The 14872-nt window shown below is 42.0% G+C and overlaps 3 protein-coding genes and 1 long non-coding RNA gene across 4 annotated transcripts in view; 2 read left to right on the forward strand and 2 right to left on the reverse strand.

The window, feature by feature from the left end:
- LOC131123741 (SLIT-ROBO Rho GTPase-activating protein 3-like) overlaps nt 1-3038 on the reverse strand; it is a 35790-nt gene extending 32752 nt beyond the window's left edge. Inside the window, exons 1-2 of the transcript XR_009128864.1 lie at nt 2273-3038; nt 1915-2143 (exon numbers count right to left, since the gene is read on the reverse strand). The gene's annotated coding sequence lies outside the window, so the exon portion shown is untranslated. The remainder of the gene's footprint in view (nt 1-1914; nt 2144-2272) is intronic.
- Nucleotides 451-10962, forward strand: ptgis (prostaglandin I2 (prostacyclin) synthase). The gene is made up of 10 exons (XM_058065550.1): nt 451-713; nt 1596-1719; nt 1980-2155; nt 2221-2361; nt 2427-2539; nt 2607-2788; nt 7537-7693; nt 7766-7947; nt 9140-9291; nt 10661-10962. Exons 1-10 carry the CDS (start codon nt 643-645, stop codon nt 10818-10820), a joined length of 1458 nt encoding a protein of 485 aa, XP_057921533.1. The 5' UTR covers nt 451-642; the 3' UTR covers nt 10821-10962.
- On the reverse strand, nt 4894-14370 carry LOC131124571 (uncharacterized). Its single transcript, XR_009128936.1, has 5 exons — nt 13986-14370; nt 10645-10793; nt 7588-7712; nt 7123-7246; nt 4894-5433 (listed from the first exon to the last, which is right to left on the reverse strand). It is a non-coding gene; the product is annotated as an uncharacterized LOC131124571 (long non-coding RNA).
- The window catches only part of kcnb1 (potassium voltage-gated channel, Shab-related subfamily, member 1), a 38325-nt gene continuing 37474 nt past the window's right edge, over nt 14022-14872 (forward strand). The window contains exon 1 of the mRNA XM_058065539.1: nt 14022-14367. The gene's annotated coding sequence lies outside the window, so the exon portion shown is untranslated. The remainder of the gene's footprint in view (nt 14368-14872) is intronic.

The raw sequence follows: 14872 nt of genomic DNA on the forward strand, positions 1-14872 counted from the left end.
GTAGGTCCTTAAAAACAGCAGGTCGCTTCTGTCAACACAGAGGACCTTTGTCAAAAGTTGAGCTTCTCTGTTCATCAAGAAATCGAAGAGTTCCTAGGCCTTCCATCTCAAAGTGCATTACTGCCCTCTGCTGGTGCAGCACATACACTGCACCCTGGCCTCTCCAAAGTAGTAGCATCCTGGTTGAACTGTACTTCTACTAATGTACTGCTGCTCATACCTGGCAACTTAGTCATAGTATCACATGGAAATAAACAAAACACTACTGCTTGGATACTAGGAAGATTTCCTGAAGTTTCAGTAGTGTGTCATCACGTCTTCATGCTTGGAATAGTCACGCTGATACTTCCAAATAGTCATTTGACGCCATTAAAGACAGGTGACGCATGTCCTAACATGTCGATGATGTCACCGCCATGCAATGCACACACTGACAGCAGCCACCTGGAAGATATTACATCACAGAACACTGACGCTGTCAGTGGAAGGACTTGCACAGGAAGTGTGCAAGAAGGCGTCGCCGTCAGCGGGCACGCCTTTCCACACCTCCTGGCAAGAAGGAGCCCAACGGAAGACATAAAAGTCAGTTACCTGTGGCCATGGGAAAAGTAAACAAGCAGCGGCGGGTATCGCTTTACAGACATGCCATGGATAACGATTTCCCTCCTCGTAGCTCTCCTTGTGCTTATTCTCATCAACAGACGCCGTACAAGGTAAGTCTTTTTACCACCGCTCATATTTTTATGATTTAGCTTGGGACATGTGGCTTGTACTTACACACATGCACTTGCTATACATAAATACATACATACATTTGTGTATAGAATTTCCAAAATAATTTAAGGTGTGGCATGAGATGGAACCCACGTTCCACCGGTGGCACTCGTGCCACAGTTTGAGAACCCATGGCTGTAACCAAGGATGTAAGGGTGCCGCTTTGCATGGGCAACCCTGATATCTTGGCTTGGGTGTTGGAGGTGAATAACAATTAAACACTTCTGCGCGGCGGACAAGCGGTTAGCGCGCAGGCCACATAGCTAGGAGACCCTAGTTCGATTCCACCCTCGGGCATTTCTGTGTGGAGTTTGCATGTTCTTCCCGTGTGTGCGTGGGTTTTCTCCGGGTACTCCGATTTCCTCCCACATTCCAAAAACATGCTAGGTTAATTGGCGACTCCAAATTGTCCATAGGTATGAATGTGAGTGTGAATGGTTGTTTGTCTATATGTGCCCTGTGATTGGCTGGCCACAAGACAGCTGGGATAGGCTCCAGCACCCCCGCGACCCCTGTGTGGATAAGCGGTAAAAAATGAATGAATGAACGTATTTAAGTAGGCTGCGCGGCGGTCGTGTGTTTAGCGCGCGGGCCACATAGCTAGGAGACCCGAGTTCGATTCCACCCTCGGGCATTTCTGTGTGGAGTTTGCATATGGGTTTTCTCCGGGTACTCCGGTTTCCTCCCACATTCCAAAAAACATGCTAGGTTAATTGGCGACTCCAAATTGTGAGTGTGAATGGTTGTTTGACCTGTTGTAACTGCTTTGCTGACTCCCTTCTCACACTAATCATTTCTTTTTCTATCTTTTCATATCACAGGAGAAAAAATGAGCCGCCTTTGGACAAAGGAGTGATTCCATGGCTGGGCCACGCTTTGGCGTTCCGTAAAAACGCAGCAACCTTTTTGTTCAAAATGAAAGAGAAACATGGAGATGTTTTTACCGTAAGTTGGACGTGTCATCATGTGGGTGTCGTGTTTCATAGCAGGGGTGTCCAAATGTTTTCCATGGAGAGCTACACAGCCCATATAGCAACCCCCTAAAATGTCATTTTATGATTTTTTTACTGTTTCTTTTGGTTGTTATCTTTTTAGTAATAATAAATGCATAAATGAAATAGAATACCAAAATAAAAGTACCTTAGTGACTGATCAGGAGTCGTGGTTGAGGATGTTCATTCTTCGAATCCGTTGTTGTTTATCAGGTGTGTCTCGCCGGCCATTACGTGACGGTCCTGTTGGATCCCAACTCTTTGGATTCGGTACTGAATGACAACGTCCACCTGGACTTCCGGCGCCACAGGCAGCAGCTGATGATGAGGGTGTTCGGTCTGCAGCTTCCCGGCGTGGAGTCCACCACCGAGAGGACCTTCATGAAACGGTAAGTTATGGATTTGGAACATGGAAGAATGTTCGAATGATTCCACATTTGGCTTTCGCTTGTAGACACTTTCAAGGGGCGGGCCTGTCCCAGCTGGGTCGCTCCATGAACGCTCACCTTCGGGAGCTGATCTTGCATCATCAGTGCAGCCAATCAGAGTGGAGGCAAGATGGCCTCTTCAACCTTTGTTACAGCCTCCTGTTCAGGTAAGGACATGCAAATAATAATAGTGGAGATGTAGGAGATGCTGACTGGTGGTGTTGCCGTGCAGAGCCGGCTACCTCACACTCTTTGAGAGCAGGGAGGACGTCGTGGACGTCTACAGAGAGTTCCGCAAGTTTGACCATCTTCTCTCCAAAATGGCTCGCTGTTCGCTCAAAGGAGGTGAGTCGCTTCCTTCAAAGTGAGATTCGGTTTCATTTTGCACGATTTAATACCCAACATGTGACAGGGGAGAGCGAGACGGCCCTGTCGTCACGGCGGCGACTTTGGGAGCTGCTGTCTCGGAAGCAGCACGACGGGCCACCCGAGCGGAGATCCTGGCAGGGCAGCTACCAGCACTTCCTCCGGGAGGAGGGGGTGGATGACGAGACGCGGAGGAGAGCTCTGCTGATGCAGCTGTGGGCCACACAGGTCAGTGTTTCACTCGTCACCTTGCGAGACCATGCTGGGCTCCCATCTCTGGGAACAATCTGGCGGAAAGTCTTTTCTCTGGGCTCCCAGGGGACCAGGAAAAGACCGTAAAGGCAAGATTTCAGGCTGGAAGAGCTAGAGCAGGGATGGGGAGACAACTTCAATAACCATCTTAGAAAATCCTCTCAGAGGAATAAACTCCATACCTGATAAGCGTGCATGTATCCTCCCAATTACATAAGTCAGGGGCATCCAAAGTGGGGACCGGGGGCCACCCTTGGCACGTTCTAAAAATATAACTTAGAAAAAACTAAGAAAAAAAACAGTAGCAAAAATTTATTGAAAATATTACAAGAAAAAACGTATATATAGATATTGTAATTTTATGAGAATAACATTGTAGTATTACGTCCAAAAATAATGTAAATTTTTTTTATAATAAAAAAAAATCATTAAAAAAACGACACACATTTACAGCAACGCACACAACCTGGAATCTGTTATTGCAGCTACTATATTGGGTAATATGGGTGTAAAGGGGACTATAGGGGTGCTATTCCATGTCCAGAGGGCTCTAATAATGTTAGGAACTGTTTAGAAGGTTGTAAATGTGTTTTCTGTAATTTTATGAAAATAATATTGTAGTATTATGTCCAAAAAAAATGTAATTTTAGTAAAAAAAAAATTGTATAAATAAAAAAAAATCATTAAAAAAAACGACACACATTTACAGCAACTCACAAAACCTGGAGTCTGTTATTGCAGCTACTATATTGGGTAATATGGGTGTCAAGGTGATTATAGGGGTGCTATTCCATGTCCTGAGGGCTCTAATAATGTTAGGAACTGTTTAGAAGGTTGTAAACGGGTTTTTTGTAATTTTCTGAGAATAACATTGTAGTATTATGTCCAAAAAAAACATAATTTTAGTAAAAAAATAATTTTATAAATTTAAAAAAAATCATAAAAAAAACGACACACATTTACAGCAACGCACACAACCTGGAGTCTTTTATGGCAACTACTATATTGTATAATATGGGTGGAAAGGTGACTATATGGGTGCTATTCCATGTCCAGAGGGCTCTAATAATGTTAGGGACTGTTTAGAAGGTTGTAAACGGGTTTTGTATGCTCTACACTAAAAACTGTAAACCTATTTATGCTAAAATATTTCTTTATTAATAAGGAATCCTACTTTGCGGAAATTCACTTATCATGGAGATAGATTAAAGGCGATAAAGAAGGGATAAAGTCAGTCAGCCAGCATCTCTCCACCACATTTGTGTCATTATAACACTGGTTGTGGTCCCATTTGACCTGAAATTGTTGCGTTTATCTTCAGCAAACATGCCAAGTGTGATGTAATAATTCTTCTGTGTGGTCCTCCGTAGCAGATAATGACTCACCTCAAAGATAGTTTAAAATGCCGCTGCTCTTGTTGACAAAAAACATTCTCAGTGTGTGATTGTGTGTATTTTTGGTGACGTGTGTAGCTGCCAGTCTTGGAGATAAGATTGTTCTCCTTCCATAAGAACATATGTAAATCACTTTGCAGAACATCGAAACACTCCACACCCTGACAGTGAACTACACGCTGCTTACCAAACCACAAAGCCAAGCAGGTTCCTGGACGGCGTTAATGCAAGAACATGCTCGGACATGTGCAGCACTCTTCTACTTGTGTCGTGTGGAACATTTCACAAGTGGAATAATATTCATGCATGCATGAGACGACTACACCAGCAGACAGGGGCCCCAAACACATGCAACGGGCCCCAGGTTTTAGTGCAGGGGTGGGCAAACTTTTTGACTAGCGGGCTGCATTGATTTAACAAAACGGGGGGGGGGGGGGGGGGGGGGGACTATATATTTTACACGTAACAGTCCACCTGGTATTATTGTATCTGTAAAAGTGTCATGCAATCTGCTATTATTATTTATTATTTTATATTTAAATATTTTATATTAAAATATTTTAATTTAAATATTTTATATTAAAATATTTTAATTTAAATATTTTATATTTAAATATTTTATATTTAAATATTTTTAAATTTATTATTATTATTATTATTATTATTATTATTATTATTATTATTATTATTATTATCATCATTATGCTTGTGTCCCTTTTTTCAGGAGCACTTTGTAAACAACAGACCACATCAAATAACAAAATTGATAAAACCATCAAAAGGTTGGCTCAAGCCATGATGCCAGTTCGTATGTTGAGTTTAAATGAAATACTTTGGAAAGAACGGACGGGCCGTATTCAAACACTTGGCGGGCCGGATGTGGCCCCCGGGCCGTAGTTTGCCCACCCCTGTTTTAGTGCAATGGCTGACTGTATACACTGTACATATATAGTGTATATACTGTATAGTGCAGTCTCTTACCAGGAGGTGGCGGTAGTAAGCTAGGAGCTAGGAAACATCTCCACCCAAAGATGCTTCTCAGCATGCAGCAGCAGTGCGCAACCTGAGGAAAGCTTCCAAGGTGGCTCACCTGATGCAGGAGCTCTCGGATACTCCGTAGATTAAGAAAATACCATCCACGAGTCCGTCGGCTCGTCCATCAGTCCTCGCTGTGTGAGTGCTGCATGGAGCACATCCGTACACTCTGTGATGGAAAGTGGAGCATCCCTGCAGGGAGGAGAGGGATTAGCTGTAAAGGTGTTGGAACGGTGGCACCTGCAGCCTGATGCAGAGGTTGTAGTGTGTATATATATATATACGTATGTGTGTGTGTATATGTGTGTATATACGATCAATGCTCATGATTTATTGCTTGCTTTATTTCCTTTTGGGGGCAAGCAAACCTCACACACACTCAAAAATCACTGGCATCTTTTATTATTAAAGAAATAAATGATTTAGGAACACGAGTTTTCATCGTTGTGGTTAATAATTTACAGCACAGAAAACATGACAAGGCTTCTCTTAACTTTGTGAGAAAAAGGACCACTGGAGGGCGGCGCGGCGGTCGAGTGGTTAGCGCGCAGACCTCACAGCTAGGAGACCAGGGTTCAATTCCACCCTCGGCCATCTCTGTGTGGAGTTTGCATGTTCTCCCCGTGCATGTGTGGGTTTTTTCCGGGTACTCCGGTTTCCTCCCACATTCCAAAAACATGCTAGGTTAATTAGCGACTCCAAATTGTCCATAGGTATGACAGGATGTGAGTGTGAATGGTTGTTTGTCTATATGTGCCCTGTGATTGGCTGGCGACCAGTCCAGAGTGTACCCCGCCTCTCGCCCGAAGACAGCTGGGATAGGCTCCAGCACCCCCGCGACCCTCGTGAGGAAAAAGCGGTAGAAAATGAATGAATGAATGAGGACCACTGGAGTAGACACCTGCTCCACCACCACAACGTTTGGACGTTGAACTAAAAGTCCATGGAAAACCTAAAAGACCCAAAAGTAGGACAAGAGTCCAGAAAAAAAAACCTTCCTGGACCTCTTGGGGTTTCTTGTGGACCGGCAGCCAGAGGTGTGCGGACCTCACTAGTCCAGAACAAACCTAAATATAGACTTCATGTGACCCCATTTTGGATCCAGACTCACAGTCTGGGAAAGTGGGGCACTGTTGTTGACAACATGCATTTTATATGAAATACAGAGCAATGCTCTACTTCTTTGAAAAGAGTGCTAACTAACGTCAGGATATATTTTTTCCCACACATAAACTAGTCTATCCCAGCTGTCTCCGGGGGCGAGAGGCGGGGTACACCCTGGACTGGTGGCCAGCCAATCACAGGGCACATATAGACAAACAACCATTCACACTCACATTCATACCTATGGACAACCCTCGTGAGGAAAAGCGGTAGAAAATGAATAAATAAACTAGTCAACGAAGTAGCAGCAAATCAGGATGGGAGCTTAATGTCAGCTGACTGATGCAGTGTATTCCTGCCGACTCTCCCTGTCCTTTACCTGCTCCAGCAGGTAGACTTTGTGGGTGTATTTTATATTCAATAGTACAAAGTACAGGGTTTTGTTATAAAAGGGGTGTGGTTTTCTGTGCAGGAGGTGCCAAATCCAAGCATCGGGTAGAAATAAACCCCAAATTCTAATCAGTCACTGTATCTCTGCCGACTCTCCCTGTCCTTTACCTGCTCCAGCAGACTTTGTGGGTGTATTTTATATTCAATAGTACAAAATACAGGGTTTTGTTATAAAAGGGGTGTGGTTTTCTGTGTAGGAGGTATCCCTGCCAACTCTCGCTGTCCTTTCCCTACTTTGTGGGGCAGTAGAGCGTTCAAGAGTGAAAAAAAAATGTAATTGCACACAGACTTAATTGTTGTGTTTGGTGCATACGTGTTGTAATTTACCCCTCAGTGGTGAACATCTCAGCCAAACTTCTCCTCGCACGTTGATGAAGGACACGGGGACAACGTGTGATGCAGCTGGGGAGCGTGCTGGCCATTTGGCCCGGCTGTCAGTGCAGAGATGCGCCTGAGTAGAAAAGAACAGCTCTCTTAACCCTGAGCTATTACTGTCTGACAGGATCAGGTGTCTCTCCCCGAGAGGCTTTACAGCCGTGGAGCATCATTCTCTGGATGCTCCTCACATCAGCTCGCGATGAAAAGCAATCACAGATCCTTCATTAAGCACACCGTGTCCGATTCCGCCTTAAAAGACACACAGAGCAACAGTGCAGGTGTACCAAATGAAACATACACTATGTGTATGTTTGGGGCGTAAATAATGTAAATAAGTAAGCTGTTTTTGTCCCTGCTATTCAGTGTAACGGCGGACCAGCTGCCTTTTGGCTCCTCGGCTTCCTGCTCACTCACCCTCAGGCCATGGAGGCGCTTCAATCAGAGTTGAGAGGTCTGACCCGGGAGGACGGCTCCCCCCGGCATCCCTCCGCAATGGAGACGCACAGCACGCCAGTGTTCGGTACGCACCATCCGTCCACCTGCACGGATAAAGCAACTTCACAATAAAACACCGTCTCCATCCGTCCCGCAGACAGCGTTCTGAAGGAAACCCTGCGCCTCACCGCCGCTGCCATGATCACCAGAGAGGTCATGCATGACAAAATTCTACACATGTCCAATGGGCGGGAATACCACCTTAGACGCGGGGACAAAGTGTGTCTTTTCCCCTTCCTGAGCCCACAGATGGACCCGGAGATACACCAAGAACCACAGGTTGGCCTACTTAACATTATTACTGGACATGCACCAAATCTTCCAATAGTTATCAATATGGTAACAATAACTTTTAGAGAGGGATGAGCCACCTACTGTGGCCCAGCAAGATGCACTGTATTCGGGCACACGCTCCAAGCAGCCAGTGTGACACCATGGAGGTCTCTGGTAAACCTTGTGCACTTTTGAAACGATGCAGCGTTATAATTGTCAATACAGTATTACACTATTGGAAATGGTATTAATAATTATAATAATAATAATACATGTATCTGTATAGCGCTTTTCAGAGTACTCAAGACGCTTTACAGTGAAAAAAAAAAATGAAATAGAGTTGAGTAAAAACAGAGTAAACAATGAATTGAACGGTGAAATGCCTAAAAACAAGGCTGCATGGCGGTCAAGTGGTTAGCACGCAGACCTCACAGCTAGGAGACCAGGGTTCAATTCCACCCTCAGCCATCTCTGTGTGGAGTTTGCATGTTCTTGCATATTCCAAAAACATGCTAGGTTAATTGGCTACTCCAAATTGTCCATAGGTATAAATGTGAGTGTGAATGGTTGTTTGTCTATATGTGCCCTGTGATTGGCTGGCGACCAGTCCAGGGTGTACCCCGCCTCTTGCCCGAAGGCAGCTGGGATAGGCTCCAGCACCCCCTTGTGAGGATAAGCGGTAGAAAATGAATGAATGAATAAAAACAAGGCTAAAAGCGGGGCGGGGCACAGTAGTCAGGTATTACATATAATATATAATAATATATGATATATTTTATATATATAATTATATATAATTATTATATTATTATTGTATTATATTTTCAAATAAAGCCATTTGTAGTAATATCATTAAATCAACATTCAATATAACAGTAAATAAATAATAAAAATAACCTAATAAAAATAAAGGGGAAATATAAATAATATAAATATGAAAAATCTATTTTTACAATATGAACTGAAGTGTATATTTAATTATAAAATGTTAAATCCAAAAGTTAATACTATAGTACAACTAATAATGCAGTATATCCATATATCATGGGTATATTAATAGGTATTAATGACTGTATCGCCATCATCCAGATGATCATCTATTCACTGAGTGGCACGTCGCTCCACTGCCTCACAGCCATGCACGCATGCCAGCTCCACTTAGTGTCGCTTACCAACCATGATGTCTTCTTTGTGACAGATATTTAAGTATGACCGCTTCCTAAATGAAGACTTGACGGCCAAGGATCATTTCTACAAGGACGGCAGAAGGCTGAAGTACGTCACCATGCCCTGGGGCGCTGGCAGCAACGCGTGCGTGGGGAAAGACTTTGCCGTCACAGCCATTAAAAAGTCAGTGTCTTATGATCGCTATCTCTCGTGTGGCATAATGTGTTGTTGAAATGATGCGTTCAAAGCGTCAAAGCTGTATTGGCTGCAGTTTCAGATGGAATCCATGCTATAGTCTGACTGCTACGATTTGTGGTGACATGGTGGCCGCTTGCTTTCAATAGCCTGTAATTAGTGAAAAAAGTCACACAATGTGGCACGGCACACATTGACCAAGAAGGTCAGGAGGTGCCACAAGGACACAAACATAGCATAAAACTCACCGTGGGAGTGAGTGGGTGGAAATGACACGGAAAAAAGGAAAACAACAAACACACAGGTGAAAAGATGAGATCCATGCCAACTATAATCCAGCAGTACCGTCATTCCATGCAGATGTACATGTCATTAATTATATTAGTATTGCAATACTAATACAATTTCTACTATATTTCTATTTACACTCGTCTGCACTGTGTGTGAATGCTAGCGGCCCCGCCTCCACACACCGAGACAAAGAGACTGTATGACTGACAAAAGGGCTCACTCCGTTCATGCCGTTGTTCTATGGCAGTGTGGGCCATGGTTGTACTGCAGGTGGGCCATGAGAGGTCATTAAAAATATGATTTATTTTTGCAAATATTATTTTTTTAAATTATTTTTATTGTCAAATATTTATTGCGCGATTAAAAAAAATATTTATAGGCCTAAGTAATAACTTATTGAGTGTTATTGACCTGTCACAATATTTTAGGAACATTATACAGTGTATGATCGGAACGTAGCTCTCCGGTCATCATGCCAGTCTTGAATGCAGTTATGAAAAGTATGATTAATTAATTCTGTCTTGTGTGTACACACAAGATTAAAAGTTTGGGCTTCCTTTATCCCCCTGCTTTCCTTTCAATCCTGAATCTTAGTAATAATGATAATGATAATGATAATGATAATGATAATGATAATGATAATGATAATGATAATGATAATGATAATGATAATAAAATAATAATAATTTCTTCTTATTATAAAATATAAAAATATATAAAAACAAAATTATTAAAAAATATTATTATTATTATTAAATATAAAAATAAAATTATAAAAAATAATAATTAATAATTTTTTAGATTTTCAAGTGGGCCCTGAGTTGGTAAAGTTTGGGATCCCTGGTCTATGGAACAAACGCACCACGGTCCTGAAAGCAATGCACAGAGTGAGCCTCTTCCTGCCAGACACGCAAACTGATCAAGTGGCCATTTATTGTGTAATTAATTGATTAATTATTAATTGTCCCAGGCCTAGTGCCCACCAGACATTTTTTTTAATGAACAAGATGTTTTAATGTGAACTTTCACAAAGCAAGATTTGAGTCTTACCCTGATTTCTCTGCAGCTTTGTGCTCCTGATGCTCACTCATGTGGACCTGCAAGTGTGCGACCCCAAAGCACAAATGCCTCCAGTCGATTCCACCCGCTACGGTTTCGGGATCCTCCAGCCGGAAGGGGATCTACTGGTCCGCTACAAACTGAAGAGGACAATTACAACTATTTAATTCAACAACAGATATTTAACTTTTATACATTTATACAGTATATATATATAGTGTACATTTATTTATTCTATCATTATTCATGTATGCAAATGTTTTGTGTCGATATCACATGGCTTAATTTCAACAACATACCTTGCCAAATTCAACCACTACAACATTATCAAGAATAAATGAGGAAAAAGAAAACCCTGGAAATGTATTCTCACTCTACACCTGCACAGCAGATAAATAAATAAAAAGGTGCCACCACTGAAGCGATAGAACAGGATCAAGAAGGCCACCATGTGCTTCCTCACTTCCCTCCTGCATATCAACCCGAAGCTTGTTCACCCCCAAAACATAATCCTGAGATGCTAATTCAGCAATGTTCTTTATGTAATGGCCTCTACACTGGAAAGACCAACCCTTTCACAAGTTTATTTGGGCCCGGTAACCATTGTATCCTTCCCCTAGACCAGGGGTCTCAAAATCAATTTACCTGAGGGCCACTGGAGCTAGGGTCTGGGCAAGGCTGGGCCGCATCAGGTTTTCCAAAAAAAAACAAAAACGCATTTATTAAAAACAGAAAAATATACAAACTTTTTCAGTGCTTTGGTTCCGATTTCCTACAATAAAAGCTCTGATAAAACATTCCACTGTTCTCAAATATCTTAATTTTTATTTTTCTGCACAAAAATAAGATGAAAAATAAATAAAAAATCAAGAATAAAGAAAATCAATCAGTAATAAGTAAATATAATAATAATAATAAAACAGCAAATAATAAAAACTTAAGAAACCACATATAGTTGGTGGGTAGACAAATTATTTTTTTCAGATTAAAATGAACAAAGCATTATTAGAGCCCTGTAGACATGACAAAACACGACTATAGTCACATTTATACTCTTTTTATTTACAACATATTGCGCAACTGCAGGGTCTTGAGACACATGCTAACTCGCAAACTAGAGAGCTAGCGACCTAAACGGTAGCCTTCAAGTTATTTCCTTTAAACTTAAATAGCCCAAAACTTACCACTTCCACACGGATAGGGAGGATAACTATTAACAGTTATTTTAACCTTTAACATGAACATTAATCAAACGTAATAATTTTTTCTGGGTACATGATACCATACAGTATCCATATCAAACATTAAACTTTCATATCAAGGCGGGGGCCTCAAACTAGTGTTTGAGACCCCTGCCCTAGACCATGATGTTGAACAATCTTTGCTGTCATGTCATTTGACAGTTGTTTTGAAGCTAGCGTCTTTCTATTCTTCAGAGAAGATGCAACTTGCAATTGTCCACCTTAAGTACTACTCCAGTAGTCACTACTCTAAACCATCTTCAGTGGCGTCTGCCATCTTGACTGTGTTTGGTACAGATGTTCCTGCTACTTGGTTATGCTACTCCACGTACATCCGCCTTACACCCTGCTGTGATGTGCGGCACTGTCTCTGGGCTTCTTTGCACAGACTCCACCAGCGGTCCCGTCTGATGTGGTAGCCCTCTATTGATCTTTGTCGAAAGCCTGTTCTTGCCTTCGTGCTCTCTTTCAGTCCAGCCTTTTCCAGCCGCTTCTTCAATTTACCGGTGGTACATGCCATGCAGGGGTTTGTCTTTCCACGATCTTTCTTAAAGGGCTTCTGCTGCCTGAGGCATTCACTTTGCAGGTCATCCGTAGGGGCCGTGTTCTTGATGGATTTTTGGAGGCTTGTTGTTTCCTCCTGGATAGTGACTGTGACGCTCACTCGTCCTATGCCTGCCTACTTGCAACCCGGATATGGATAAGTGGATGAAAAAGGAAATGGATAGATGATTCTTCTCGTTCTATATACCGTATATCTGGGGAAAGACTTATCTCAGTAGGGAACGGTTCCACTTCATTTCAATCTTGCTCTTTCTCGCACCGCTCAATGTTCATGACCATAGGTGAGGGTGGGAACGTAGATGGATCGGTAAATCGGTATAGATCGGTAAAGAGTACTGCCTTCTGGTTCACTTCTTTTTTCACCACAACGGTCTGGTAAAGCGACTGCACGACTGCAGACGCTGCACCGATTTTGCCTGTCGCTCTCACGTTGATCTCACACCCAAGTTCACTGCCTGATGAGGCCATCACCACATCCAAAATTACAGTTAGAACTATTAAAGCAATGATAAAACTGGTTATAAATATGCATAATGTAACACATTATATGTATAATATAATATAATATAATATAATATAATAGGGCGGCACGGTGGTCTAGGGGTTAGCGCACAGACCTCACAGCTAGGAGACCAGGGTTCAATTCCACCCTCGGGCATCTCTGTGTGGAGTTTGCATGTTCTCCCCGTGCATGCGTGGGTTTTCTCCGGGTACTCCGGTTTCCTCCCACATTCCAAAAACATGCTAGGTTAATTGGCGACTCCAAATTGTCCATAGGTATGAATGTGAGTGTGAATGGTTGTTTGTCTATATGTGCCCTGTGATTGGCTGGCCACCAGTCCAGGGTGTACCCCGCCTTACGCCCGAAGACAGTTGGGATAGGCTCCAGCACCCCCCGCGACCCTCGTGAGGAAAAAGCGGTAGAAAATGAATGAATATGAATGAATATAATATATATATATATATATAAAATATAATATAATATAATATAATATAATATAATATAATATAATATAATATAATATAATATAATATAATATAATATAATATAATATAATATAATATAATATAATATAATATAATATAATATAATATAATATAATATAATATAATACATTCATTCATTTTCTACCGCTTTTTCCTTGCGAGGGTCGTGGAGGTGCTGGAGCCTATCCCAGCTGTCTTTGGGCGAGAGGCAGTGTAATATAATACAATACAATATAATACAATATGTATAAGTAACACATGCAATATATGTATAAGTAAGTCAAATGAAATCACAATCATCAGCCAGCAAGGATGAAGTCAAAATAATGACAAATAAATACTAATAGCAGGACTTGGGCATCCATTGCTCACTTATTGTGAGTCGAAAGTAAAAACAAACAAGCAATTCAGCGATTTAACCAACAAAAATCCATGATTTTTAAAGCAAAATATACACATAGTACATAAACACGTTTTCTTCAACAAGTATTTGAACGTTACGTCATGTTTTTTTATGTGTGCGAGTTGACGATCACAGACCTGTGGTGCGTTCAGGTGTCAGCCGGATGAGGCTCAGAAAGAGTTAACTGTGATGTGCAGGAGGAGACCGGCGCGCCGCCTGGATCTCACTGTGGGGAGACCTCCATCTCCTCCTGCTGCTGCTGCGGTGGACTGGGCAGCACCGGTCCGGTTCCGGATGCCAATCTGTCGGTACTTGTTGATCCCCCCATGGGCCGAGGCGTGGAGCGATGAATGCGGCGAAGTGACGCATGTGGTGGCCGCTGTAGATGTGTGTGACATGTCGGAGGAGGGCGGGTATGGATGGCATCAGAGCCCGGCTCCAGTAGACCAGTAACGGCGTCTTCTTCTGGATTTGGATTTACCTCCTCCTCCTATGCTGGAGAACAAGCAAGTCAACACGGTAATGAACGATTTGTCTTATATAAGCTTATATCATCATGTTTTTTCACATTGTTGTGTACGTCCACGCTCGGCTTCTGCGGCGCCAATGTGGAGAAAAACACGCATTTGCATCCATTTTACATCATTAAACCTCATAGAGTTGCTATTGTCTTCAATGTATGCTTTATTTCCTGTTTGTGCGCGTCGTGTAATTGTTGTTATGGTCGTCACTAAGAGGGAGGATGCTTCTTTTTATTAAAAAAAATATATATATTCCACATAATATGTGCGCATTTCACTTTGAGAAAGCCTCCTTGTGAGTGTTATGGTGTTGATGTACTGTATGTTACAGAAGGAGGCCTGATTGTGTGAAAGTTTGTGTGACAGTGATGGATGATCTCATTTATCCACCGGAAGAACTAAAACACGCTCAAATCCTTTTAAAATGTAAAAAAAAAAAATAATAATAATAAAAAAAAACCCACCGCATTGGATAACACGACAAAGTGTGTGTACGTGTGTGT

Source organism: Doryrhamphus excisus, chromosome 1 (genome assembly GCF_030265055.1).
Source record: "Doryrhamphus excisus isolate RoL2022-K1 chromosome 1, RoL_Dexc_1.0, whole genome shotgun sequence".
Taxonomy (NCBI): Eukaryota; Metazoa; Chordata; class Actinopteri; order Syngnathiformes; family Syngnathidae; genus Doryrhamphus; species Doryrhamphus excisus.